The following is a 27,376-nucleotide window of genomic DNA, read 5'->3' as shown; positions in this document are numbered from 1 at the left end:
AATGATAGATGTGTTGCTTTTAAGTTTTCGTCTTTCGGCAATATATTCATTCCTGCTCTTGGTTGTACAATCAGTACCTTTTAACCGACTTGGCAACCTTGCTTAAAATATTAGTTGTAACCCACAAAGATAATAGAAATCCTACTGTTAAAAATTAAGCAGTAAAATATATTATATATATATATATATATATATATATATATATATATATATATATATATATATATATATATATATATATACATATATATATATACATATATATATATACATATATATATATACATATATATATACATATATATATACATATATATATATACATATATATATATACATATATATATATACATATATATATACATATATATATATACATATATATATATACATATATATATATACATATATATATACATATATATATATATACATATATATATACACATATATATACACATATATATACACATATATATACACATATATATACACATATATATACACATATATATACACATATATATACACATATATATACACATATATATACACATATATATACACATATATATACACATATATATACACATATATATACACATATATATACACATATATATACACATATATATATATATATATATATATATATATATATATATATATATATATATATATATATATATATATATATAAAGCGAAAACCTTTTTAATTCCTCTTGGGAATGTCTTGAAGCTTACTACTTTCATAAATGGTTTTAAAATATAATTGTGATGAGAAGGTGATAGATGAGGTGAAGAGGTTAGTCGAAGGATAGAGGAAAGTTGAAGAGGATGAGAGGTCGATTAGAGCCGAGAATGACGGAGATCCGGATCAAAAAAAAAATTACTATTTGCTATTTTTTTTTTTAACTTTAGAAGCTTCAGAAATGAATGGCAGGAGTTGCAGGTACGTCCTGCAGAACTCCTCTCATCTGATATGGAAAGAACAATTGCAAATTGTTCATTTGCATACAGTGCAATCCTTGGGACATTTTAACACCACCCCCAACAGCAACACCAGCGTGGCCAGGAGCAGCTTAACAGCCTTTGCACTATAAACATCTGCTGCTTCAGATATAAGAAATGAAACCGTAGTTCCGACCCCCTACCTACCTACCTTGAGGCTACCTTGAGGTGCTTCCGGGGCTTAGTGTCCCCGCGGCCCGGTCGTCGACCAGGCCTCCTGGTTGCTGGACTGATCAACCAGGCCCCTACCCATCTCCCTCCCTCCCTCTCCCTCTTTCCCTCCCTCTCCCTCTCTCTCCCTCCCTCTCCCTCTCCCTCCCTCTCCCTCCCTCTCCCTCTCCCTCTCTCCCTACCTCGCTGGGCTCAACGGTAATTCATCTCTCTGTCCTTAACGCCATGAAATTTTATTGACCTCGATGCTTCATAAATCTTTGCTACATGGTACCCCTTGTATCCTCTTTCTCCCTGCCTCGCCCCCCTTTCCCCTCCCCTATTTTCCTTTAGTCCACGATTTATTTCACCTCCCTCTCCATCCCCCCCTCCCCTTCTCTTCCTCTCTATACCTCTGCTTCGTTCCTCTTGATACATTTTTTTTACTCTTTTTGCCATGGTTCGGATTTATATTTTTTAACCGGTTTCACATTGTTTTCTTTTGCATTTAATATATGTTGCATACACCTGGCCCTCGACTGTGTCGTCCTCAGTCACCTGGCCCTCGACTGTGTGTCGCCCTCAGTCACCTGGCCCTCGACTGTGTGTCGCCCTCAGTCACCTGGCCCTCGACTGTGTGTCGCCCTCAGTCACCTGGCCCTCGACTGTGTGTCGTCCTCAGTCACCTGGCCCTCGACTGTGTGTCGTCCTCAGTCACCTGGCCCTCGACTGTGAGTCGTCCTCAGTCACCTGGCCCTCGACTGTGTGTCGTCCTCAGTTACCTGGCCCTCGAGTGTGAGTCGTCCTCGTATAATGTTGACCCCCATCGCTAAACACACTAATCTTACCTTCTCGTGTCCTGTTTAACCTTTCTTCCCTTTCAGCATGCCTCGCTCTCTTCACTTCCCCAACTTTTTTTCTCCTTCCTCCCTATCCACCCCTTCCCTGAGCCCCTCCCCAGCTCCCCCCCTCCCCAGCCCCCTGTTCCCCCTCCCGAGCCCCCTCTTCCCCCTCCCGAGCCCCCTCTTCCCCCTCCCCAGCCCCCCCTCTTCTCGTCGCCGCAGCTGCCCTTTGTGGCGGCTGCGGTGTGAAATAAGGGAATAAAGCGGAATAATAGGGATAATGCCAATAAGCGCAGCAGACCCCCCCCTTGGGGGATCCCGGGGTGGATAACACCCCCGAGGAGCAGTGGAGAGCCTTGACCCACCGACCACATGGATTCACCGCGCTTCGGTTTTTGTACTTGTTTGTGTTTGTTATCCTGTTTACGCCCCTCCTCCCTCCTTAACCCCTCCCCTCCCCCCCTTTGGTAGCTGCTGCTGTTGCTACTGCTGCTGTTGCTGCTGCTTCCTCTTAAACTTCTATTTCCTCTTTCCTGTCCCATGTTTTCTTCCTTCTTCTCCTTCTCCTCTTCCTCCGTGGTGCTAGATATCTTGGGTTTGTGTCATCTTGCGTCATCTCGCTTGTCCTCTCCAGTGATGCGATGCGAGAGGAGGTAATTCTCCCCCACGAGAGCCAAATTCTATATTAGAGGAAGCCTCGGTAATTTATACATATATGTATGCATGTATTATATCACATTGGGAGTTGGCAGACGCTAGCTATAGAGGCTCTGGACTGAATGAGGCTTCAGAGGCTCGCTACAGAGCCTGGCAACAGAGCCTAACTACAGAGTTATTGAGGAGAGCCGATACCTATCCCGGGAGGCTCTATGTTACAGAATTCAGCAGGATCAATGGGCAGCATAGCTGTCAATCCTTGGGATAATCCCTCGTGATCGATTTATTTGATCTGTTTGTCGAGAGTTGAGTTCAGGAGTGCTTTCATGTGTGAGTGAGGTGCGAGGGTGTGGAAGGTGTGAGTGTGTGTGCGTGCGAGGTGTGAGTGTGTGTGTGCGAGGTGTGAGTGTGTGTGTGCGAGGTGTGAGTGTGTGTGTGCGAGGTGTGAGTGTGTGTGTGCGAGGTGTGGATAAATTTGGAGTGGGTTGTGGTGCAGTAGGGTAGCGTTTGGCTGTGGCGTGCGGGTATATGTGTGTGTGTGTGTGTGTGTGTGTGTGTGTGGCGTGCGGGTATATGTGTGTGTGTGTGTGTGGCGTGCGGGTATATGTGTGTGTGTGTGTGTGGCGTGCGGGTATATGTGTGTGTGTGTGGCGTGCGGGTATATGTGTGTGTGTGTGTGTGGCGTGCGGGTATGTATGTGTGTGTGTGTGTGTGGCGTGCGGGTATGTATGTGTGTGTGTGTGTGTGGCGTGCGGGTATGTATGTGCGTGTGTGCGTGTGTGGCGTGCGGGGGTGTGGAGATGTGAGTTGGAGTGTGACACGTGGCTGTGGCGCGCGAGTGTGACGCCAGGGTATGGCACAGAGGTGTGACGCAAGAGAGTGCGCTCCAAGTAAGGGTGTGGCGCGGGTGGAGTGGTGTGGCGCGTCCCTAAGTGCAATTGCAAGTTTCGGGCGCCCGGCCGTTACCCTGGTGACGAGGACCGCGACGCACAGAGGGCCAGCGGAAGCCTGAAACGCCGATGTTTCAACGCCGACTGTTGCAACTTCTGTTTACCGCTCTCTGCAACTGCCATAGTTAAGGGTAAAAAGAGATCCGTAGAAAATGTGGTGTGTAACAGCCCCTAAGGCCGAAAGTGTAGCGGCTTCAGGCACTAACGGTGAAAGGAACACAAATCATTTCTTCCCTCCCTTCGCGAGGGAGGGTAGAAGGGAGGGAAGGTGGGAGGGGTATAAGGGAGGGAACCCCAGATGCAGCCAGCGGGCAGAACACAAAGGCAAATCTGGAAGCATAATCCCCCAGGGCCAACCACTGCCGCCACCCTCAGTTTTGACCATTCACGGGCCAAAGACAACTTCTTTTGTCCACTCCTACAAAGCAAACACTCCTTCAAACGCACCGGCCTGTTGACATGTGCCCGATTTGTCGATCTTGTCCGTCTCTGTGTTCGCTGGCCGCTTGCTGCTGCTGCTGCTGCTGCTGCTGCTGCTGCTGCTTCTGCTGCTGCTTCTGCTGCTGCTGCTGCTGTTGCTGCTTCTGCTGCTGCTGCTGCTGCTGCTTCTGCTGCTGCTGCTGCTGCTGCTGCTGCACTACATTCTGTTTGAGTTGATACTATTATTGCTGCTGCTGCTGCTGCATTACATTCTGTTTGAGTTGATACTATTATTGTTGCTGCTGCTGCTTTTCCTGTTTATGATGCTGTTGCTCCCCACTCACGTCGTTAATGCTGCCACCTCCGTTTTATACTGTTGCTGAAGCTCCTCACTATCCCTGTTGAGTCTGTTGTAACTAAAGGGTCCCCGTTTTAAACTGAATTTGTGTAGAAAAGAGTGCAGAAAACCTTCGTATCTGACACCATTCCTTCAACTATGTGGATACGAAAAACAAAAAATGAACTGTCAGACTTCACGCGTAAAGTTTCGTGGTTTTGTTTTGTTTTGACGTCATAGTTAATGATTATTGATTCGTGTGTGTGTGTGTGTGTGTGTGTTTTCTTTTATTTTGATTATGTTTAATTTTCGTTTTTATTATCTGGACTGTTTTCTTTATTTGTCCTGTTATTGTTCATCTCTCGGGCTTTTTCTCGTGTTCGTTGGTTGCACACACACACACACACACACACACACACACACACACACACACACACACACACACACACACACACACACACACACACACACGCACACACACACACACACACACACATACATCTGTACAGGTGGAATCTGTACACCTGTTGATTGACGGTTGAGAGGTGGGACCAAAGAGCCAGAGCTCAACCCCCGCAAACACAACTAGGTGAGTACAACTAGGTGAGTACACACACACACACACACACACACACACACACACACACACACACACACACACACACACACACACACACACACACACACACACACACACACACACACACAGAGGGGCCTACAAAAGCATACACAGCCAACACACGCAAACAATTAGGGTGGGTGTTGTAGGCGGAGACGTGTAATGTGTTCTCACGGCATTGTGGAGGTGGCTACGCATATTGAGACCTGCACAATGGCCGCCCCTGTGACACCTCCCTGGGGTCTAGTTATCCCAGGGGGGGGGGGAGGGAGATCAACCCCAGGGTGACGAGTATGTTGCTCCTCGAGAGCCTGCTAGCCTTTCTGTCTGTCTCTCCTGGAGGTTTTGACTCGTGAGAGCTTGGTCCAACAGGCTGTTGCTTTGGAGAAGTCATGACTGCGTGATCTGGACTTAGAGGCGGTCCAGATCTGTTGGCCAGTGGGCGTGGACGAGCAGGAATGTGTTTACTGTAGGTGAGAGGTAGAGGGACAGCTACAGGCGATGATAGAGGGAGGAGGAAGAAAGAGAGAGAGAGAAGGACGAGGAAGTTGACCAGACTACACACTAGAAAATGAAGGGACGACGACGTTTCGGTCCGTCCTGGACCATTCTCAAGTCGATTCTCTCACAATCGACTTGAGAATGGTCCAGGACGGATCAAAACGTCGTCGTCCCTTCATCTTCTAGTGTGTGGTCTGGTCAACATATTTCAGCCACGTTATTGTGACTCATCATCTGCATACGGGCGAGGAAGAATTAGTTGAACTAGTTGAACTTAATTAGTTGAAAAATTAAGATTAGTTTATGGGAGGTTGTGGAACAGAAAAATATTAAGAGTTGTAAAGACTCATCAACAAGAGGAAATAGAGGAACTGAAGAGAACAAAAAGGAGGATGACAAGGAGGAGGATAACAAAAGATAACATAGATAACGCAGAGGAAGACAATAAGGAGGAGATCACGAAACATACCACCTTTAGAGCGAAGAACAATAACGGGAACAAAACTTGAACTAATGGGGAAAAAAAGAAAGATGACGACGACCTGTATATAACACCCGGGGTGAGGGGCAGTGTGTGCGTGCGTGTGCGTGTGTGTGTGTGTGCGTGCGTGTGTGTGTGCGTGCGTGTGTGTGTGCGTGCGTGTGTGTGTGTGCGTGTGTGTGTGTGTGTGCGTGCGTGTGTGTGCGTGCGTGTGTGTGTGTGCGTGTGTGTGTGTGTGTGTGTGTGTGTGTGTGTGTGTGTGTGTGTGTGTGTGTGTGTGTGTGTGTGTGTGTGTGTGTGTGTGTGTGTGTGTACTAGCAGACTGTGATGGGTCGCTGACCACATGGACTCAGCACCAAGGCCACACAGTTATTCCTCCTCCTGACCAAACTCTTAGACTGTTATGTCTCGTGTTCTTAACCTTTCCTGACACTATTCTCTCTCCCCCCCCCTTCCCCCTCACCCCCCCTTTCCACTCACCCCCCCCCCCAAAAAAAAAAATAAAAGTCTACAACCAATCTCCACACAACTCTTGCCCCTCCGAGCGCCCACTTCCGAGCACGTACAAGTCTCCCGAAAAACCTATCATTCTCGTATGGTATAGCACAGACGTATGTATATATATAAATATATACGTATACGCATAACGAAGAATGGGGTGTGTGATGGATCGAGGTGAACGGACGCTTATGCACATACGTGTTCGTGTATAAAATTTGCTTATACTCGTCTTCCCCCCCCCCCACCCCCTTCTACCATCCCCCCCATCCTAGATGGTAGAAGGTAGTTACGTAAAATGGATTAAGGTCAGGATAAAGTCAAATTAAACACCAATATGAGTTTGGCCAGTCCCTAAATGGGTGACCGGGGCAGTTACAGACACCAGTCTGTTACTGCCAGACCTCTTATAACACCCAGACTGGCCATCTCCACCACGACGGGAGAGCTTTAATATATAATTATATACAGTATATACAAGAGTTCTTACATTCTTGTAAAGCCACTAGCAGGCATGGCGTTCCGGGCAGGTCCTTAATCCTAACTCTCCCCCGGAATACGACCCGCCAAATCGTTTTACAACCAGGTACCCATTCACTGCTGGGTGAACAGAGGCTACAGTTAAGGATTGGCGCCCCCCTTAGTCAATCTTCCCTGGCCAAGATACGAACCCAGGCCAACTGGCTCGCGAAGTGCCGGGCGAGGGTTTTATCACTGCGCCATGAGGACTGTGCTCTCAGTAACTTACTGCCGATACGAAATCCTTTTGGCTTTATATATACATGATTCATTGATGAAATATTAATCAGAAATACTTCCCCCTTGTTAATAAACATAAAAATAAATAAATAAATAAAAATAAAGTCAAATAAGGACACATTAAATAGAACATCAAAACATGTGTGAAAGCATCCATGTGTGTGTACATGAAAGCTACACAGTTTTTATTTATAGACATCATATAGTCTGAGATACATGTGAAGAAACGCTGACAGCTCCCTGATAAGAGAGAGAGAGCAATCTTAGCTTAGCTTAGCTGCTAAACACACACACACACACACACACACACACACACACACACACACTAGAGGTGGATAGAGGTATTCCTCTATCCACCGGGAAGGTACTCCGGTGGATAGAGGAATACCTAAGCAACAGGAGACAACGAGTCTGTGTGAGGGGTGAGGTCTCAGATTGGCGAGACGTCACAAGTGGAGTCCCGCAGGGGTCAGTCCTTGGACCTATACTGTTTCTGGTATATGTAAATGATCTCCCAGAGGGTATAGATTCGTTCCTCTCAATGTTTGCCGACGATGCAAAAATTATGAGGAGGATTGAAACAGAGGATGATAGTAGGAGGCTACAAGATGACCTGGATAGACTGAGTGAATGGTCCAACAAATGGCTGTTGAGGTTCAACCCGAGTAAATGCAAAGTAATGAAACTAGGCAGTGGAAACAGGAGGCCAGGCACAGGATACAGAATAGGAGATGAAGTACTTAATGAAACAGACAGAGAGAAAGATCTAGGAGTTGATATCACACCAAACCTGTCTCCTGAAGCCCACATAAAGAGAATAACGTCTGCGGCATATGCGAGGCTGGCTAACATCAGAACGGCGTTCAGGAACCTGTGTAAGGAATCATTCAGAATCTTGTACACCACATATGTAAGACCAATCCTGGAGTATGCGGCCCCAGCATGGAGCCCGTACCTTGTCAAGCACAAGACGAAGCTGGAAAAAGTCCAAAGGTATGCTACTAGACTAGTCCCAGAACTAAGAGGCATGAGTTATGAGGAAAGGCTGCGGGAAATGCACCTCACGACACTGGAAGACAGAAGAGTAAGGGGGGACATGATCACAACCTACAAAATCCTCAGGGGAATCGACCGGGTAAACAAGGATGAACTTTTCAACACTGGTGGGACGCGAACAAGGGGACACAGGTGGAAGCTGAGTACCCAAATGAGCCACAGAGACGTTAGAAAGAACTTTTTCAGTGTCAGAGTAGTTAGCAAATGGAATGCATTAGGAAGTGATGTGGTGGAGGCTGACTCCATTCACAGTTTCAAATGTAGATATGATAGAGCCCAATAGGCTCAGGAATCTGTACACCAGTTGATTGACGGTTGAGAGGCGGGACCAAAGAGCCAGAGCTCAACCCCCGCAAGCACAATTAGGTGAGTACACACACACACACACACACACACACACACACACACACACACACACACACACACACACACACACACACACACACACACACACACATTATGGAATGCATTAGGGGGTGATGTGGTGGAGGCTGGCTCCATACACAGTTTCAAGTGTAGATATGACAGAGCCCGATAGGCTCAGGAATCTGTACACCTGTTGATTGACGGTTGAGAGGCGGGACCAAAGAGCCAGAGCTCAACCCCCGCAAACACAACTAGGTGAGTACAACTAGGTGAGTACACACACACACACATACACACACACACACACACACACACACACATACACACACACACACACACACATACACACACACACACACACACACACACACACACACACACACACACACACACACACACACACACTCACACACACACACACACACACACTCACACACTCACACACACACACACACTCACACACTCACAAACACACACACACACACACACACACACACACACACACACACACACACACACACACACACACACACTCACACACACACACACACACACACACACACACTCACACACACACACACACTCACACACTCACACACACTCACACACACACACACACACACACACACCGTGTCAGCATGGCGGACAGCCCGCCTGCACTCATAACTCAAACTATATTTTCATTTTCAAAACTTATACCTTCGACCCCCCTCCCCCCTTAAAAAAAGATGGGACCTACCTACCTTGAGGTGCTTCCGGGGCTTAGTGTCCCCGCGGCCCGGTCGTCGACCAGGCCTCCTGGTTGCTGGACTGATCAACCAGGCTGTTAGACGCGGCTGCTCGCAGCCTGACGTATGAGTCACAGCCTAGTTGATCAGGTATCCTTTGGAGGTGCTTATCCAGTTCTCTCTTGAACACTGTGAGGGGTCGGCCAGTTATGCCCCTTATGTGTAGTGGAAGCGTGTTGAACAGTCTCGGGCCTCTGATGTTGATAGAGTTCTCTCTCAGAGTACCTGTTGCACCTCTGCTTTTCAACGAGAGAGGGGAGAGGGGAAATATCACTGGGGATAGGAGAGATCACTCGGATAGGTAAGATGCCACAAGGATGAGGAAGGGGTGAGCACTGGGGATACCTACCTACCTTGAGGCTACCTTGAGGTGCTTCCGGGGCTTAGTGTCCCCGCGGCCCGGTCGTCGACCAGGCCTCCTGGTTGCTGGACTGATCAACCAGGCTGTTAGACTGATCAACCAGGGATAGTGGAGGGGGAGACCACACGAATTATAGGAGGGGGTAGAAGTCTACCGGGATAGGTGGGGGGGGGGGAGGAAAGGAACACCATTGGGGTTTTGGTCATAAACTCCACCATAACGACATGATCGTCCACATTTTGAGAGCCCGAGGGCCAAGTTCAGAGAGACGGGAGCTTCATCCGTTGAGCCCCGCGCCGGGCCACCTCGGACCCTATGAACACCTTCCTTCAGGTAACACTGAACATATGAACATAAGAATAAAGGTAACAGCAGAGGGCCTATTGGCCCATGCGAAGCAGCTCCTATTTATAACCACCCAATAAGAACAAAAACTGAACAATAAGAACACTGCTAAACTCTGCGAGAGAGAGAGAGAGAGGACACACTGTTAGTGAATGTCCACTTAGCGTTGATTTGACGCCAAATGAGATATCTGAAGTTCTCAGAGCTATCTGATAGAGCTTAGTACTTTCTATTGTTAATTATACCAATTCTGTAACTATTTAATTTATTTGAGGATTAGACTCGCTACTCAAATTAAAGTCTGTACTCACCGTTTGCTAATACAGGGACGTCGGCTCTACTGCCATCCCATGTATGGGCTAAATCTTCTCCTGCACCCGTCTTCCTCGCTTCCTGCAGCTGGGTCCGCGTTCGATCCCCGATGGTTCAAGCGGTTGTTCACCGGGCCTTCGTCACCCCATCTTCACATTTTAGCTCCTGGTCCTTATACATCTCTTCCCAGCATGACGCTAGTCCCACCGTCTTAATTAGCACTTTTTCCTCATAATTACCATGGCCTCTCGTCCTCTTGGCTTCTCTTCTGCCCTCTCCTCCTTCTTCGTCCCCTCCTTCCTCGTCCCCTCCTTCCTCTTCCCCTCCTTCCCCCTCTCTTTCCTTCCTCGTCCCCCTTCCTCGCTCTCCTCCTTATCCCTCGGTCCATCCCGCCTCCCCTGACCACTGGCGAAAATAGTCCGCTGAAGAGTTGGTTTAGAAAGATGGATTTTATTCCGGTATTAGACGCGTATAACGAGTATATTAACTTAGTAAACGATCAACTTTATGACCGTCGCCTCCGGCCATAAATAGTTAGCTTTTTTGTTTGCGAGAGTTCTCGGAATTCGCCAAAAATTAAGGATAAACAAAAAAAAAAATATATATATATATATATATATATATAAATGTGAAGGCTTGTAAATCATGCTGTAAGGATGTAATACAGAAGGATGACCGGACGTTCCCGTCGTGAGGTTGTCCGTCTCGGACGATTTGCTCGAATTAAGCTCCGAGACGTCTGGAGATTCTGTCGAGTTGGGTTAAGCCGTTATGGTGTTTTTTTTAAAGATACGGCGAAATGTTTCAGGTCTCACAATACTCCGTGGTGAGTGTGTGGAGGGTGAGTGCACACCTGGTGTGGGTGAGGAGTGCACACCTGGTGTGGGTAAAGAGTACACACCAGGTGTGGGTAAGGAGTCCACACGTGGGTACACGTGTGGACAAGAACGTACACAGCGCCCAAGGCGGCGAAGGAGACAGGAAGGAAGGCGGTAGTGGATATCATCTCTCGGGAACCGGCGGGGGAGATTTATAATGAGAGACTTTGGTAATCAGCTTTTATCCATGGGGTGGGTATAACGGGGCGGGGGGGGGCATCCCCTTTACCCAAGGGGTGGGGGTAAGGGGGAGGCACCTTTTACCCATGGGGTGGGTGTAAGGGGGGGCACCCTTTACCCATGGGGTGGGTGTAAGGGGGCACCCTTTACCCATGGGGTGGGTGTAATGGGGCACCCTTTACCCATGGGGTGGGTGTAATGGGGCACCCTTTACCACAGGGGTGGGGTAAGGGGGCACCCTTTACCCATAGGGTGGGGGTGTAACTGGGGGGGGGGCGACAAAGGCTGCATCAGCCAGCCAGAGAGAGACGGCGGTGCCAATCAGGACTATTAAAGCCGCTATTAACCAACAAGACCAATTCAACAACTGAATTCATAAACAACTTTGAGAAGCAATTGGAAAATAAACACAAAAGTTCAAGATAATACACATTACAAAAAGAAACCCAGACCCCATTATCCTTGACAACCGCCTTATCAAATGTGCGGATGTAGGAAGAATACTGGGACTCGTGAGCAATAAAACAGGGATAAAAATTTACGTAAAGGACAGGTTTATCAGAGCCAAAACAGTCTAGGGAAAACTGAGGAGATTCCGAAGCCTCAGTACAAACATATACTGTTACACTTATATAAGGCATGATGACCAGACCACACACTAGAATGTGAAGGGACGTCGACACAATCGACTTGAGAATGGTCCAGGACGGACCGAAACGTCGTCGTCCCTTCACATTCTAGTGTGTGGTCTGGTCATCATACTTTAGCCACGTTATTGTGACTCATCGCCTGCACTTATATGTTCGGCCGCATCTAGAGTATCCCCCAGTACCACTACACACCTTAAAGAAAACTAGCATGCAGAAACTAGAAGCAGTACAAAATAAGGCACTAAGGAGAGCAGCAAAACACCGTCCACCATGTGATCAGACAGTCCAGGAGCTCCAGGAACTCCGGAACATACAGCCACTAAGTTTCAGACTACAGCGCCAAGCTTCCAGGGTGTGGATCACCATTGAATTGTTGGAGAACCCAATGTTAAAAAGATTACTCCAAGATGAGACGCCCCGCTCCCACAGCTGGTGGGCCCAAGAGCCTCGATTTATTAGAAGAAAACCCAGCCCCGCAGTACATAATTCCCAGATGAAATACTGACTAGAAATCTCTCCCCCGATAAGTGCATAACAAATTTGATTATATAAATATTATATAAATATATATTATATATATATATATATATATATATATATATATATATATATATATATATATATATATATATATATATATTTATATATATATATATATCAATAATAATAAAATAAATAGCCATAAACACAACACAACATGTGTGGAAGCATCGGAGTGTGTATATGAGAATGATACACAGTATTCATCTATAGACATCCAAATATGCTGAAACACATGTGTAGAACCTCTCTCACACACACTCACAGCTCCCTGACAAGAGGGGAGCCAGCTTAGCTTAGCTGCCATCACCCACACATCGTGTCAGCAAGGCGGACAGCTCGCCTTGCTTTCATAACTCTCACTGTATTTCCTCATGTCTAAACTTTCCCTTCACCTGTGCCCCTCCGTCCTCTTTACTCAAAAAATAAATGAATAATTATAACAAAAGACGGGGAGGTAACGGCCACCTTGCCCTTACAAGTTGATAGTTTATAAGTGTTGAATGGATTGTTCGGCGAGGTGTCTCGCCTTGTTCCCGGCGGTGACCGGCTGACAACACTCCTGGCCCGTGTGGGAGACTTGTCTCGCTTGCTGGCTGGCTGGCTGGCTGGCTGGCTGGCTGGCTGGCTGGCTGCCTGGCTGGCTGGCTGGCTGACTGCCTGGCTGACTGGCTGACTGCCTGCCTGGTTGCTTGACTAGCTGGTTGCCTGGCTGGTTGGCTGGCTGGCTGGTTGCCTGGCTGGCTGGTTGCCTGGCTGGCTGGTTGCCTGGCTGGCTGGTTGCCTGGCTGGTTGCCTGGCTGGCTGGTTGCCTGGCTGGCTGGTTGCCTGACTGGTTGCCTGGCTGGCTGGTTGCCTGGCTGGCTGCTTGCTTTCATGGCTGTAGTTTCAATTGCACTTTTAATGTCTTAATGGTACAAAGACATATCCAGGTTTTTGTCTTATTTTTGCCTTTTTAATACTTTGTTATATTGTCTAAGAAAGGTAAGTGAAGGGCAAGACTAACCTCTGGCACGCGTGACCCCCAAAGGTTGTAGACACGTCAGGAAATTTGAGTATCCCTTGTGTTGTTAAACCCCCACCCCTTATATATATATATATATATATATATATATATATATATATATATATATATATATATATATATATATATATATATATATATATATATATATATATATATATATATATATATATATATATATAATCTCATTGCTGCTAAATACAGTCGTTGGTGGTCAAAGCATACAATTAGTAAAAATGGAAACAAACATTGCAGACCATGCAGTTAACAGGAGCACCATTGGGTGCTACCTGGTGTCTACCAAGTGTAGCTTCCGGGAATCAATGGCCCCACGGCCCGGTCTCCAACAACTGTAACCCCCTCTTGCTATCTGTAAACCTTTGTACCCCCGCCCACGGATTGGGTATAAGGTGCATAATAAATAACCAATAACCGAAAAGGACTTATAATAACCTCTTTATTAGTACCCTTAAAAAAATATTGGAGAATTGTCTATAAAATGACATTGTTATCTAACTTACACTTTTATTAAGTCAGGGTTAATTACTGGATATCATAATATGTCAACAAATGGGGGGGAAGGGAAAGGGGTTTGGATTGGGGGTGGAAGTGGGGTGTGAGGGAGAGGGGGGTTAAGTTTCAATAACATCTACCCCCTGAAGGGCCACGATGTCTATTGAACTACAATGTTTCAACAAACTGTTTAAGGGCTTGCGCCTAACCTGCCCCTACACACCTCCACGATATTAATGATGGCGCGTCTGAAAACGCTGCACACACACACACACACACACCTCCCACACCTGCAATTCGTCGGACGTCGAAAATAAGACTGTGGCAACAAATGAAAAACGTACCTCATATGTGCGTCGATTTCTGTCCCTCGACGAGTCTGTATGTTCTTACCTACAATGACATCAAAGTAAAGGATTAATATGCATTAGTCAAATGCCTTTGTAACATTGTAATCCTCACACAACCCCGAATATAACAACAATCCTACGAGACTCTCTCACAATACTATAACTCTGTATATAAGCAGCACAGGCGAAGGTAGCAGCATTCTGGACTCAATGAGGTCGTTACCTTGTTCAGATGGAAGAGGACGCTGGTGGGGGAGGAAGGGGGGGGGAAGGTACATGGTCAGCCATGTACCTTGGACCACGTGACCAAGCCCGCGGTCACCACGTACCGAATAATCGGGCTTTCCGGCCCCTTCGTTTCCGGCGTATTCCACTCTCGTTAAAACACTTTCTAGAGATGGGAACGGATAAAGTCAACACTCGCGCCCGTGTAAACGTTACAATTTCGGTCTGTGAACGAACTGGTAAAGCGCTACAAGTGGAGACTCGTCACCTCTCACCTTCACTGACGCGCGCAGACGCCTCAATGACCGGCCCCGCCGAAGCAATGGTTCGAGATCTCCAGTTGTCGAGTGAACCCGCTCATGAGCACACTCGAAGCCAGGTGGTGTTTCGGCCCGTCATTATTAACGATGACCAAATGCTCGTTAATCCAGTCGCTCAATCTCCTCCGTTTATGAATACAAAACGGTTAACGCGACGACTCACAACTGCTGACGTTCGAATACCTCTTGAGCAATGCTTTGCTAACGACCTGTGTTCGAATATCAACTTTGTAAATGCTTCATTCACGTACTTGAAAAGCAAGTAATTGCCAACAGAACCTAAAACACCTAATCTAAATATACACTCTATGTTTATATACAGTAATATTTATGTATATTAGAGAAAATGAATATTTTGGATAACTTAAAATGTTAAAACTGATGAATACGTCACTGGAGTCCGCCGCTGAAGGCAATGACCGTTGTTTGAAGACGAGTTGCCAGATGCTCCACTCACGCACTAACATTATTTGTTGAGAAAATGTCGATTTTGAATAGTCAATGTAATCAATCTGATTAATACACAGTTTAATCAAGCTGATTAATACACAGTGTAATCAATCTGATTAATGCACAGTGTGATCAAACTGATTAATACGCATGTAATCAAGCTGGTTAATACAGTGTATCGAGCTGATTATTATACAGTGTGATCAAGCTGATTAATACACAGTGTAATCAATCTGATTAATACAGTGTATCGAGCTGATTAATACGCAGTGTGATGAAGCTGATTAATATACAGTGTGATCATCCTGATTAATACACATGTAATCAAGCTGGTTAATACAATGTGATCAAGCTGATTAATGCCCAGTGTGATCAAAGTGACTAACACATAGTGTGATCAAACTGATTAATACAGTGTGATCAAACTGATCACATAACATAACATCAAAACATAACATGCATAATCCTCATATCAACATAACAACATAATCAAACTAACATAACACAGTGTGATCATACAGTTTAATACATAGTGAGTGTGATCATACTTATTAATACACAGTGGGATCATACTGATTAATACACAGTGTGATCATACAGTTTAATACACAGTGTGATCATACTGATTAATACACAGTGTAATCATACAGATTAATACACAGTGTGATCATACAGTTTAATACACAGTGTGATCATACAGTTTAATACACAGTGTTAATATTTTTGCCTTCTGATATAAATGAATATATCTGGACGGTAGAATGTTATGTACAGTTACGTCTAGAATAGAATAGAATAGAATAGAGTAGAATAGAATAGAATAGGTTAGGTGTACCGGTTCTATTGGCAGTTTAAAAAAAATTGAATCACTTTTTCAAGAAACAACCCAACAGTCAGCGTGACACATCCCAACAGTCAGCGTGACACAACCCAACAGTCAGCGTGACACATCCCAACAGTCAGCGTCTGACACATCCCAACAGTCAGCGTCTGACACAACCCAACAGTCAGCGTCTGACACAACCCAACAGTCAGCGTCTGACACAACCCAACAGTCAGCGTCTGACACAACCCAACAGTCAGCGTCTGACACAACCCAACAGTTAGCGTCTGACACAACCCAACAGTTAGCGTCTGACACAACCCAACAGTTAGCGTCTGACACAACCCAACAGTTAGCGTCTGACACAACCCAACAGTTAGCGTCTGACACAACCCAACAGTCAGCGTCTGACACAACCCAACAGTTAGTGTCTGACACAACCCAACAGTTAGCGTCTGACACAACCCAACAGTTAGCGTCTGACACAACCCAACAGTTAGCGTCTGACACAACCCAACAGTTAGCGTCTGACACAACCCAACAGTTAGCGTCTGACACAACCCAACAGTCAGCGTCTGACACAACCCAACAGTCAGCGTCTGACACAACCCAACAGTCAGCGTCTGACACAACCCAACAGTTAGCGTCTGACACAACCCAACAGTCAGCGTCTGACACAACCCAACAGTCAGCGTCTGACACAACCCAACAGTTAGCGTCTGACACAACCCAACAGTCAGCGTCTGACACAACCCAACAGTCAGCGTCTGACACAACCCAACAGTCAGCGTCTGACACATCCCAACAGTCAGCGTCTGACACAACCCAACAGTCAGCGTCTGACACAACCCAACAGTCAGCGTCTGACACAACCCAACAGTTAGCGTCTGACACAACCCAACAGTCAGCGTCTGACACAACCCAACAGTCAGCGTCTGACACAACCCAACAGTCAGCGTCTGACACATCCCAACAGTCAGCGTCTGACACAACCCAACAGTCAGCGTCTGACACAACCCAACAGTCAGCGTCTGACACAACCCAACAGTCAGCGTCTGACACCACCCAACACTCAGCGTCTGACACAACCCAACAGTCAGCGTCTGACACAACCCAACAGTCAGCATCTGACACAACCCAACAGTTAGCGTCTGACACAACCCAACAGTCAGCGTCTGACACAACCCAACAGTCAGCGTCTGACACAACCCAACACTCAGCGTCTGACACAACCCAACAGTCAGCGTTACACAACCCAACAGTCAGCGTCTGACACCACCCAACACTCAGCGTCTGACACAACCCAACAGTCAGCGTCTGACACAACCCAACAGTCAGCGTCTGACACAACCCAACAGTTAGCGTCTGACACAACCCAACAGTCAGCGTCTGACACAACCCAACAGTCAGCGTCTGACACAACCCAACACTCAGCGTCTGACACAACCCAACAGTCAGCGTCTGACACAACCCAACAGTCAGCGTCTGACACAACCCAACAGTCAGCGTCTGACACAACCCAACACTCAGCGTCTGACACAACCCAACAGTCAGCGTCTGACACAACCCAACAGTCAGCGTCTGACACAACCCAACAGTCAGCGTCTGACACAAGCCAACAGTCAGCGTCTGACACAAGCCAACAGTCAGCGTGACACAACCCAACACTCAGCGTCTGACACAAGCCAACAGTCAGCGTCTGACACAAGCAGCTTGGTAATGTTGATGTGTTATCACATTATAACCAGATTACCTTTGTCAGGGACAAGATAACCATTACCGCTTAGTGCTCTAAATCTCTTGTCAAAAACATTTGGGGAATTTATTTCATTAATGCTGTGATATATATCAGATAACGGGCAGCGATAACACCGTACAGGAAATTAACTCGGCATAAACGAAAAATGACCTTTCGTTATTGACAAAAAAATTAGAAATTGATAAGTTGTGAGATGTCTCCCTCGTTGGTAGCCCCTCGCGGCTTATCTTATCTCTGCAGTTTGCATGCCAGTTGCAGATTCTAATCTGCAATAAATTGAGACTTGGGATAATTGGCTACTTGGTGAGAAATCTGGAGTAAATTGATTCCAGTTAAGAATTCGCAGCTATATTTCTTCCCCTTTACTCCCCCTTTCTTCCCCCTTCTCCTGTTATTCTTATTCGTCTTCCCCCTTCTCCTGTTATTCTTATTCGTCTTCCCCCTTCTCCTGTTATTCTTATTCGTCTTCCCCCTTCTCCTGTTATTCTTATTCGTCTTCCCCCTTCTCCTGTTATTCTTATTCGTCTTCCCCCTTCTCCTGTTATTCTTATTCGTCTTCCCCCTTCTCCTGTTATTCTTATTCGTCTTCCCCCTTCTCCTGTTATTCTTATTCGTCTTCCCCCTTCTCCTGTTATTCTTATTCGTCTTCCCCCTTCTCCTGTTATTCTTATTCGTCTTCCCCCTTCTCCTGTTATTCTTATTCGTCTTCCCCCTTTCCTCCACGTGACGTCTTGCCCGATTGATTGATTGATGAAGATTAAGCCACCAAAGAGGTGGCACGGGCATGAATAGCCCGTAAACGTCTTGCTATTCAAGAAGGGGTCCTGCACCCTCGTTGTTGTTGTTGTTGTTATAGATTCAGCTATTCGGAACAAGTTCCAAGTAGCACGGGCTATGGTGAGCCCGTAACTTACCTGGCACAGGAGCGGGGCAAATAGCACGGGCTATGGTGAGACCGTATGTTGGCCAAGCTGTCTAGGGTGAGGTAGGGGATGGTGTTGTGGCTCTTGGGCTCCTTGTGAGGGCCGCTCCTGCTGGTGGGTCACCCTTGGTGGCCCCTTCCTCCTTGCTAGTGGAAGGGGCCACTAAGGGACCCCGTACATTTTTATCTCTCCATATGATTCCCTTTCTCTATCATTCTTTCCTTATTTCCACCCCTCCCTCTCTGTCACCCTTTTCCTATCACCACACCATTCGTTATCATCGTTCTCATACCACCCTTTAATTCCTCACCCTTTTCATGAACTATAAACTTTTTCCCTTCTCCTTCTTCTTTTAACACACACTCTCTCTCTCTCTCTCTCTCTCTCTCTCTCTCTCTCTCTCTCTCTCTCTCTCTCTCTCTCTCTCTCTCTCTCTCTCTCTCTCTCTCCTATAGTTATCATCATTCAATAACATCCCCAACATCCTTATTCCATTCCCTCTTCCTTGCTTCCATCTCCTGCTTCCTAACTTTCATTAAATGCCTTCCTTTCTCGCTCATTCCCTCCCTCGCTTTTTGTGTCGATGGTCTTGTGCTTTACGACGTCCCAGAAAGCAGCCGAGACGTGTGACAGGCGAAGCCTCAATCTAACCAAAAGGATAAGAGACAGACTAAGATGGCTCGTGTTGTCTTGTTTGGGGCGGGCCACGGCAGATATGCCCCTCTGTCTTCCGTTCTTCCTGTTGGGGGGGGGGCGTCCCCCACCATGATTAGGCCTATACGGAGGCAATGGCTTCCTCGTTGTTACCAATCAATCAGTCAATCAATGTCAATCGTTCCCTCGCCATCTACCTCCCTCCCTCACTCTCTCCCTCACTCTCTCCCTCATTCTCTCCGTCCCTCCGCCCCGAGGACAGTCACCGGCCCTCGACAGGACTCTTGGTAATATATTCAGTAAATAATGTTTGGCGTTGTGTCGAGCCGTGACTCGCGGATGTCTTGTATTGATTGATTGATTGTTGCCGCCGAAGGCGACTAGTTTATTGTGCACCCCATACTCATCCTGTGAGCGGTAGCGTAAAAGCATTACAGAGGGGCTCAAAAGGTCTTTATCAGACCTCATCTTAGATTATTACATAAACAATTTCTTCAATCCTTCACACCTTATATTGATTGTCTTCCTGAGCAATGTGTTGTCTTCTGTGCACACCAGATACTTGTCGAATGGCGGGAGAGAGAGAGAGAGAGAGAGAGAGAGAGAGAGAGAGAGAGAGAGAGAGAGAGAGAGAGAGAGAGAGAGAGAGAGAGAGAGAGAGAGAGAGAGAGAGAGAGAGAGAGAGGGAGGGAGGATATATAGAAATGGTGAACACAGAGGAGAGAAAAGCAGGAACAGGAAGAGGAGATATAGAAATAAGGAATGCTAATGAAAAGGCCAAATAGGCGAAAATGGGAGGAAGAGGGAAAGGAGAGAGAGGGGATCATCCGATGGGAGGAGGGGGGATAGTTGTGGAAAAGAAGGGGAAAACGGAATGGGTGTAACGTAGTGAACGGTGCAGCCAGCTTAATTACAACCAATTGAACCCCTCCTAGTTCGACCCCCCCCCCCAGCAGGCCGAGACGTTTGGGCACTTCTCCTAACACTTTTCTCTGGCCTGGTCGACGACCGGGCCGCGGGGACGCTAAGCCCCGGAAGCACCTCAAGGTAACACCAGATGCCTTTAGTAACCGACCATTAAATATGCCTCCGAGAATTAGGCATCAGTAGGGGGTCATACATCCCTTACGAGGTCAGTCGTAGACCTATTGGGAACTCGATTAAAAACAAAAGGCTTCCAAAATGGTGGCTTTGTTTGTATATTAAAGCTCCGAAAATTGTCAACTCTTTATTATTACTATAAACAACCTCGTATATAATGTTTCGGGGCTCATAAAGTGTTTAATAAATGCAAACAAAGCCGCCATGATCGAGAATAGATGTAGAGGTTTCGTAAAGGGGGGGGGGGGTTGTGGTAAACATCGCCCGGTGCCGGTGATATTATGACTTCGTGCAGCATAGTCCGTACATATGTGTGAGAGATGCTGACTCTTCTGGCGTGTTGGGTGTGTAGGTGGCCGGCCAGGTGTGTGTATGTGTGTGTGTGTGTGTGTGTGTGTGTGTGTGTGTGTGTGTGTGTGTGTGTGTGTGTGTGTGTGTGTGTGTGTGTGTGTGTGTGTGTGTGCGTGCGTGCGTGCGTGCGTGCAACAAGGGTAGCTTTTAGTCGACAGGTGTTGTGAATAGTTGTGGAAGGGAGAAGACTCCTTCTCCAGGGCTGTGCATAGTTGCATCAGATACAACTGGACAGTCCGTCCTCTTCAGTCGCCACAAATGATACAAATGGAATACTAAACCACACGACCCTAACCTAATCCAACCTAATCTAACCAATCGACCCACGCAAAGAAAATGTAAATGATTGCCAGTCGCTACAACCATTCATAGTCTCCCCCACATTTGGTCCATTGGGGGAACTTGAACGTCAAAACATGGTTGTATTATATGAGAAAACAGGTTGAGATATAGTGTCCCAGAGGTGTCTATAATGACTGGCACGAAGTCCGTCTCGGTCGAGGTAACTAACATCTCTAGGTCAGGAGCGTGAAGTCAGGTGACAGTCCCTGACTTCACGCTACTCACGGTGTCCTAAACTTCGCTGGAAGCTGGACTCGAGTCCGGGCGGACTCGAGTCTGTGTCACTCACAGCATGTCGTGGTCCGTGGGCCAAGGCGTGCGCCTGGGGAAGGGAAGGGAAGGGAAGGGAAGGGAAGGGAAGGGAAGGGAAGGGAAGGGAAGGGAAGGGAAGGGAAGGGAAGGGAAGGGAAGGGAAGGGAAGGGAAGGGGTTATCCAGGACGCAGATGCCAACCTATATACTGCCTTGCTCCAAGAATTTTCTCTGACTCAACTAATCTGTTAACTGTCGGGAACACGCCAGTCGTCGCCCATCCCTCCCCCCCCCCCCACCGAGCCCGCCAAAAACTGTCCCAACTCCCTCAAACGCCTGCGTCTTCTCCCTAACACACCCGTAAGTGCTGTCAAGAAGACAGAAGTTGAAAAAAAAAAGAGTTGAAGGACAAAGCCGTGGCCATGAGATCGGACGCTGACAGGGGACACTGCACTATACAGAGTTAAGAATGAAAGCTTAGGCCGATTTCGATAAAATGTTTATTATGTTAGATTAAAATCCTTTCGCATTATTTTTTGTCTTTTTTTTTTAATTATGCCGGCCAAGAAGGAGGCATCAAAAAGCCTGTGCGTGCATGTTGAGCGCCTGAGCTGCACTCCGCCCATTGGTTTTAGAATGGCATATCATTTTGGACCACCCTGTTAATCCCTCGCCACCTGTCCTTATTAGTTAAAGGTAAACATGTTTTGATGCAGTCATCTCTTCCCTCCTCCTACCACCCCCCCCCCTGTCCCCACTCAGCCCCCCCCCTCCCTCTCTGTCACATCCCCTCGACTCACTCCCTCCCTCCCTCCTTCCTTCCTTCCATCCCTATCCACCTCCTTCACTCCCTCCCTCCCCCTACTCCCCGCTTGTTTCCATCATCAACGTCACCATCTTTTGTTTCAGCCCCAGACTGTGATCCCCCAGCAGGCAAAGGTAGAGTGGCGCACTCCCTCTCGTTTCTCTCCCTCTTTCTCTCCCTCTTTCTCTCCCTATCTCTCTCTTACTCTGTCTCTCTCTCTCTCTCTGGCTGTCTCTGCTAACGACACTGAGAAGTCTGGAAGGTGAAGCTAGGGAAAATTTCCGGGTCCACACCTGACCACCTGGAAGACAGGAAGGAGAGGCCCTCATCCCTTGTCACCTCTGTGTTTCCCTCTTCACACATCCTCTTGCAACAATCTCAATTAACAATATTATTAGTTTTTTTTTATATGTATGTCATAACTGTCTAATGGTAATATTGTGTATTATTTGTGCGCAGGTATTACAGAACTTTTTAAACATTAATTGGTGATGATTTGGAAAATATGTCTTGGGAAGAGCGTGGAGTATGACTGGGTTGATTGGATGAGTGGTGGGTTGGTGGGTTAGCTCCACACTGAGAGTGGTGGGATGGTTGGTGGGTGGGTTAGCTCCCCACTGAGCGTGGTGGGATGGTTAGTGGGTGGGCTAGCTCCCCACTGAGCGTGGTGGGATGGTTGGTGGGTGGGTTAGCTCCCCACTGAGCGTGGTGGGATGGTTAGTGGGTGGGCTAGCTCCCCACTGAGCGTGGTGGGATGGTTAGTGGGTGGGCTAGCTCCCCACTGAGCGTGGTGGGATGGTCAGTGGGTGGGCTAGCTCCCCACTGAGTGTGGTGGAATGGGGACTGCTCAATGCTCATGATCCTCATACTCTTCCACACCCTTCCACCCAGCCTGCCTCTCTCTCCTACGAAGAACGTGAACATTAGTAAGGAATAAAGCGCCAGGGACAACGAGGTGAGTGACGGGGCTCCAGGAGCTAGACTCTCCCCCGTATAGTCACTGATAGGTGAGCACTACTGCCCCCCCCCACTCACCCACCTCCCAGTACTGTGCCCCCCTATACATCACCCTGCATGTCGTGCCCACCTACCCTGCTACCATCCACCCTTCCCTCACCCTGCCCGGTCACGCCCACCCAGAGTCACCCTCTCTTTCACCCTGCCGCCCCCTCTCCCTGCCCTCCCCTCACCCTGCCCTCCCCTCACCCTGCCCTCCCCCTCACCCTGCCCTCCCCCTCACCCTGCCCACCCCTCACCCTGCCCTCCCCCTCACCCTGCCGACCTCCCCTCACCCTGCCTGACCCAGTGGCCGCCCCTCCATCACCCTACACATCACCCATCATTTACCGTGACACCATAATTCCGGAATCGACCAGTTATCACGTCGCCTCAGAATTTCCCATTTGTTCTGCTCTCTCCCCCCTTCCCCTCCATTCCCTTTTCTACTTCCTCCTTCCCTTCCTTTCCCCTTTCCTTCCTCTTACCCTTCTCTCAATCACTCCTTTTCCGCATTTTTTCTTCTACCTATTGACTCACATGGCCCATTGATTCACCTGGTCCACTGACTCACCTGGCCCATTGACTCACCTGACCCATTGATTCACCTGGTCCACTGACTCACCTGGCCCATTGACTCACCTGACCCATTGATTCACCTGGTCCACTGACTCACCTGGTCCATTGATTCTCTTGGCTCATTACATCTCTCCGACTCCTAACTTGATATTGATGTCCCATTAAATCGACCCATTATCACGTTTTATTTACCAAATAAATGAACGAATGAATGAATGAATGAATGAATGAATGAATGAATGAATGAATGAATGAATGAATGAATGAATGAATGAATGAATGAATATAGAAGATAATCGAGACCCAGAATCAATCTCGCCCCATGCCCCCCCAAAAAAGATATCTCTCAATTACAAAACCAATAGATGATAGCAGCAGAAATAGAGATGGAAGGGGGGGAGGCTTGAGGGGAGTTAAGGGGCAATTGGGGGAAGGGGTAAGGGAGGGAGAGACGGGGGGGGGAGGGGTCGAGTGAGAGAGTGAGAGAAGAGAGGGGGCAAGAAGGGAGGGAAAAGAGGCTGAGAAGGAGATGAAATGGGGTGAATAGGGGGGGGCGGGTGATTGAGAACTGTCCTAAACAGATTAGGGTCGTTAAAGATCCTCATTGGTGAATTTGTCACCTTCCTTAAACCCTCTAAAACTCCTTACCCCCCCCCCCATCATCATCCCTGAAGATCTTTCCCCTCATCATCCCTAAACACTTCTCCCTCATTGTCAAAACACCATCATTTCATTATATCTAATTCATTTTATTTTTCCCATTATTTTTTCCACCCCTAATGATGGCGGGGTGTGGGGGGGGGGGGAAGAGGGGAAAGAGGACTAGAGGGAAAACGTGGTGGCGGGGGAGGGGGAGAAGGGGGATTAGGTGGTCGGGTCGTGTGTGTGTTGTGGATTTACAGGGATTAATGCAAACTTTACTAGCTCCCTCGCGTTGGGGGGTGGGGGGGAGGATTACAAATCTACCCTCTTGTGATCTTGTCACTCTCGTTCATAGATCTTTACCTCCCCCTCCCCCTCCCCCCCCCTCACATCACCCCCCCTTTCTCCCCCCCCCCTCTCCCCTCCTTGTTCTGTGTAGCTAAACCTAAAACAAAAACAACATCAACATGCGTGCATAACTATAGCGTGCAGGCGATGAGTCACAATAACGTGGCTGAAGTATGTTGACCCAATCCACCCAATCCACACACTTAGAAGGTGAAGGGACGACGACGTTTCGGTCCGTCCTGGACCATTCTCAAGTCGATTGTGAGAATGGTGATCCAGGACGGACCGAAACGTCGTCGTCTCTTCATTTTCTAGTGTGTGGATTGGTCAACATAACTAGAGTGTCTTGTGGTCAATATCCACTAGGAAAGGAAGTTACCATACCACGTAATAAGAGGCTGTGCCATTGTGTAAGTTGAAGGACAAATAATCATTGGTTAACATAGGAGCCGCCACCGACTCGAATGACCAATTGTATCTCTCCACAATAGCCCAGCTTTACCCCTAGTGTGTCACCTCTGAGAGACAATTATCCTCCCCTGATGGTGAAAACAAGCCGCTGACCTGACTTCAGACTAGGGGATAGGGGGTGGGTTACCAGGATAGAGGGGGAGAAGGGGGGAGGAGGGGTGATGGTCAAAGGGGGTATAGTGGATGAGTGTTTGATGGCATTGTGGGTGGGTAGTGATGGTCGTAGGCGCCTGTGGGGGCTCCTTTGGGATTCGCTGTGGCGATTATTGGCTCAGACTCATTGTTTAGTAATTGGTGTTTAACGCGCTTATTGTGGTGGAGCATAGAGGCGCGTGGTGACCTGTGGTGGGCGAGGGTATTAGTGGGGGTCGACCCCCACCCTCCCTGGGGCACGCTCTGACCCGTCCTAGCCGCCGCCACCTGAGGTCAAGTAATTATTAGAATTGAGTATCATCTCATGTTTTTTAATTACGCGCTCTCTCTCTCTCTCTCTCTCTCTCTCTCTCTCTCTCTCTCTCTCTCTCTCTCTCTCTCTCTCTCTCTCTCTCTCTCTCTCTCTCTCCCTCTCTCTCTCTCTCTCAAAACGTTTTATAAATGAAGATTCAATAATATTTCAGTAAACTCATTTACATTCCACAATAAGATAACAAACAATGCATTGGACTCTTGAACTGTTCTTATACTATATTTGTGTTCTTTTATTCTCTGGACAAAGTTGAGTACCTGTTTGGCCAATATAAAAATGACACTATATATATATATATATATATATATATATATATATGTCGTACCTAGTAGCCAGAACGCACTTCTCGGCCTACTATGCAAGGCCTGATTTGCCTAATAAGCCAAGTTTTCCAGAATTAATATATTTTCTCTAATTTTTTTCTTATGAAATGATAAAGTTACCTATTTTATTACGCATGAGGTCAATTTTGTTTTATTGGAGTTAAAATTAACGTAGATATATGACCGAACCTAACCAACCCTACCTAACCTAACCTAACCTATCTTTATAGGTTAGATTAGGTTATGTAGCTGAAAAAGTTAGGTTAGGTTAGGTTAGGTAGGTTAGGTTGTCGAAAAATAAATAATTCATGAAAACTTGGCTTATTAGGCAAATCGGGCCTTGCATAGTAGGCAGAGAAGTGCGTTCTGGCTACTAGGTAAGACATTATATATATATATATATATATATATATATATATATATATATATATATATATATATATATATGTTGACAAACGTAGGGATGCCTCATATGTCCTCTTTTGTTATAGTTATTTCTCTCCACTTGGGCTACTTTTTGGTGGCATACGGTGGCGGGAATGCCATCTATTATTTACATATTAGAAACTGGACTGAATATAATCGTCGACTTGTAAAAAATGGCTCACGGCATTTGAGAGCTTTCGATTGGCCAAGTTAAACATTCTGACCAATTTTTTTTTTTATTGTGCTTCAGTTGGCCAAATGATTGTTGAGGTGTCGAGGCGAGGCTGTGCGTGTGTGTCGGTGCTTTGGTGTAGTGTGTCGGTGCTTTGGTGTAGTGTGTCGGAGTGTTCATTTCTGTAGTGTGGTGCTTTGTGTGTCTCTCTCACACACACACACACACACACACACACACACACACACACACACACACACACACACACACACACACACACACACACACACACACACACACAGGAAGTGATGTAGTGGAGGCTGACTCCATACACAGTTTCAAGTGTAGATATGATAGATCC

The 27,376-nt window shown here is 47.0% G+C and overlaps 1 protein-coding gene across 9 annotated transcripts in view; it reads left to right on the top strand.

Annotated features, from left to right (window-relative positions):
- Sp1 (transcription factor Sp8) overlaps positions 1-27,376 on the top strand; it is a 159,968-nt gene that overhangs the window by 36,682 nt on the left and 95,910 nt on the right. For 4 of the 9 annotated variants that reach the window (XM_069332821.1, XM_069332829.1, XM_069332825.1 and 1 more), the window contains exon 2: positions 22,697-22,726. The exons of the other annotated variants lie outside the window; for them this stretch is intronic. In XM_069332821.1, the coding sequence (XP_069188922.1) occupies positions 22,697-22,726 (30 nt within the window). The remainder of the gene's footprint in view (positions 1-22,696; positions 22,727-27,376) is intronic. 9 annotated transcript variants of the gene reach the window in all.

Source organism: Procambarus clarkii, chromosome 28 (genome assembly GCF_040958095.1).
Source record: "Procambarus clarkii isolate CNS0578487 chromosome 28, FALCON_Pclarkii_2.0, whole genome shotgun sequence".
Taxonomy (NCBI): domain Eukaryota; kingdom Metazoa; phylum Arthropoda; class Malacostraca; order Decapoda; family Cambaridae; genus Procambarus; species Procambarus clarkii.
This window is presented reverse-complemented; position numbering and strand designations above follow the sequence as displayed.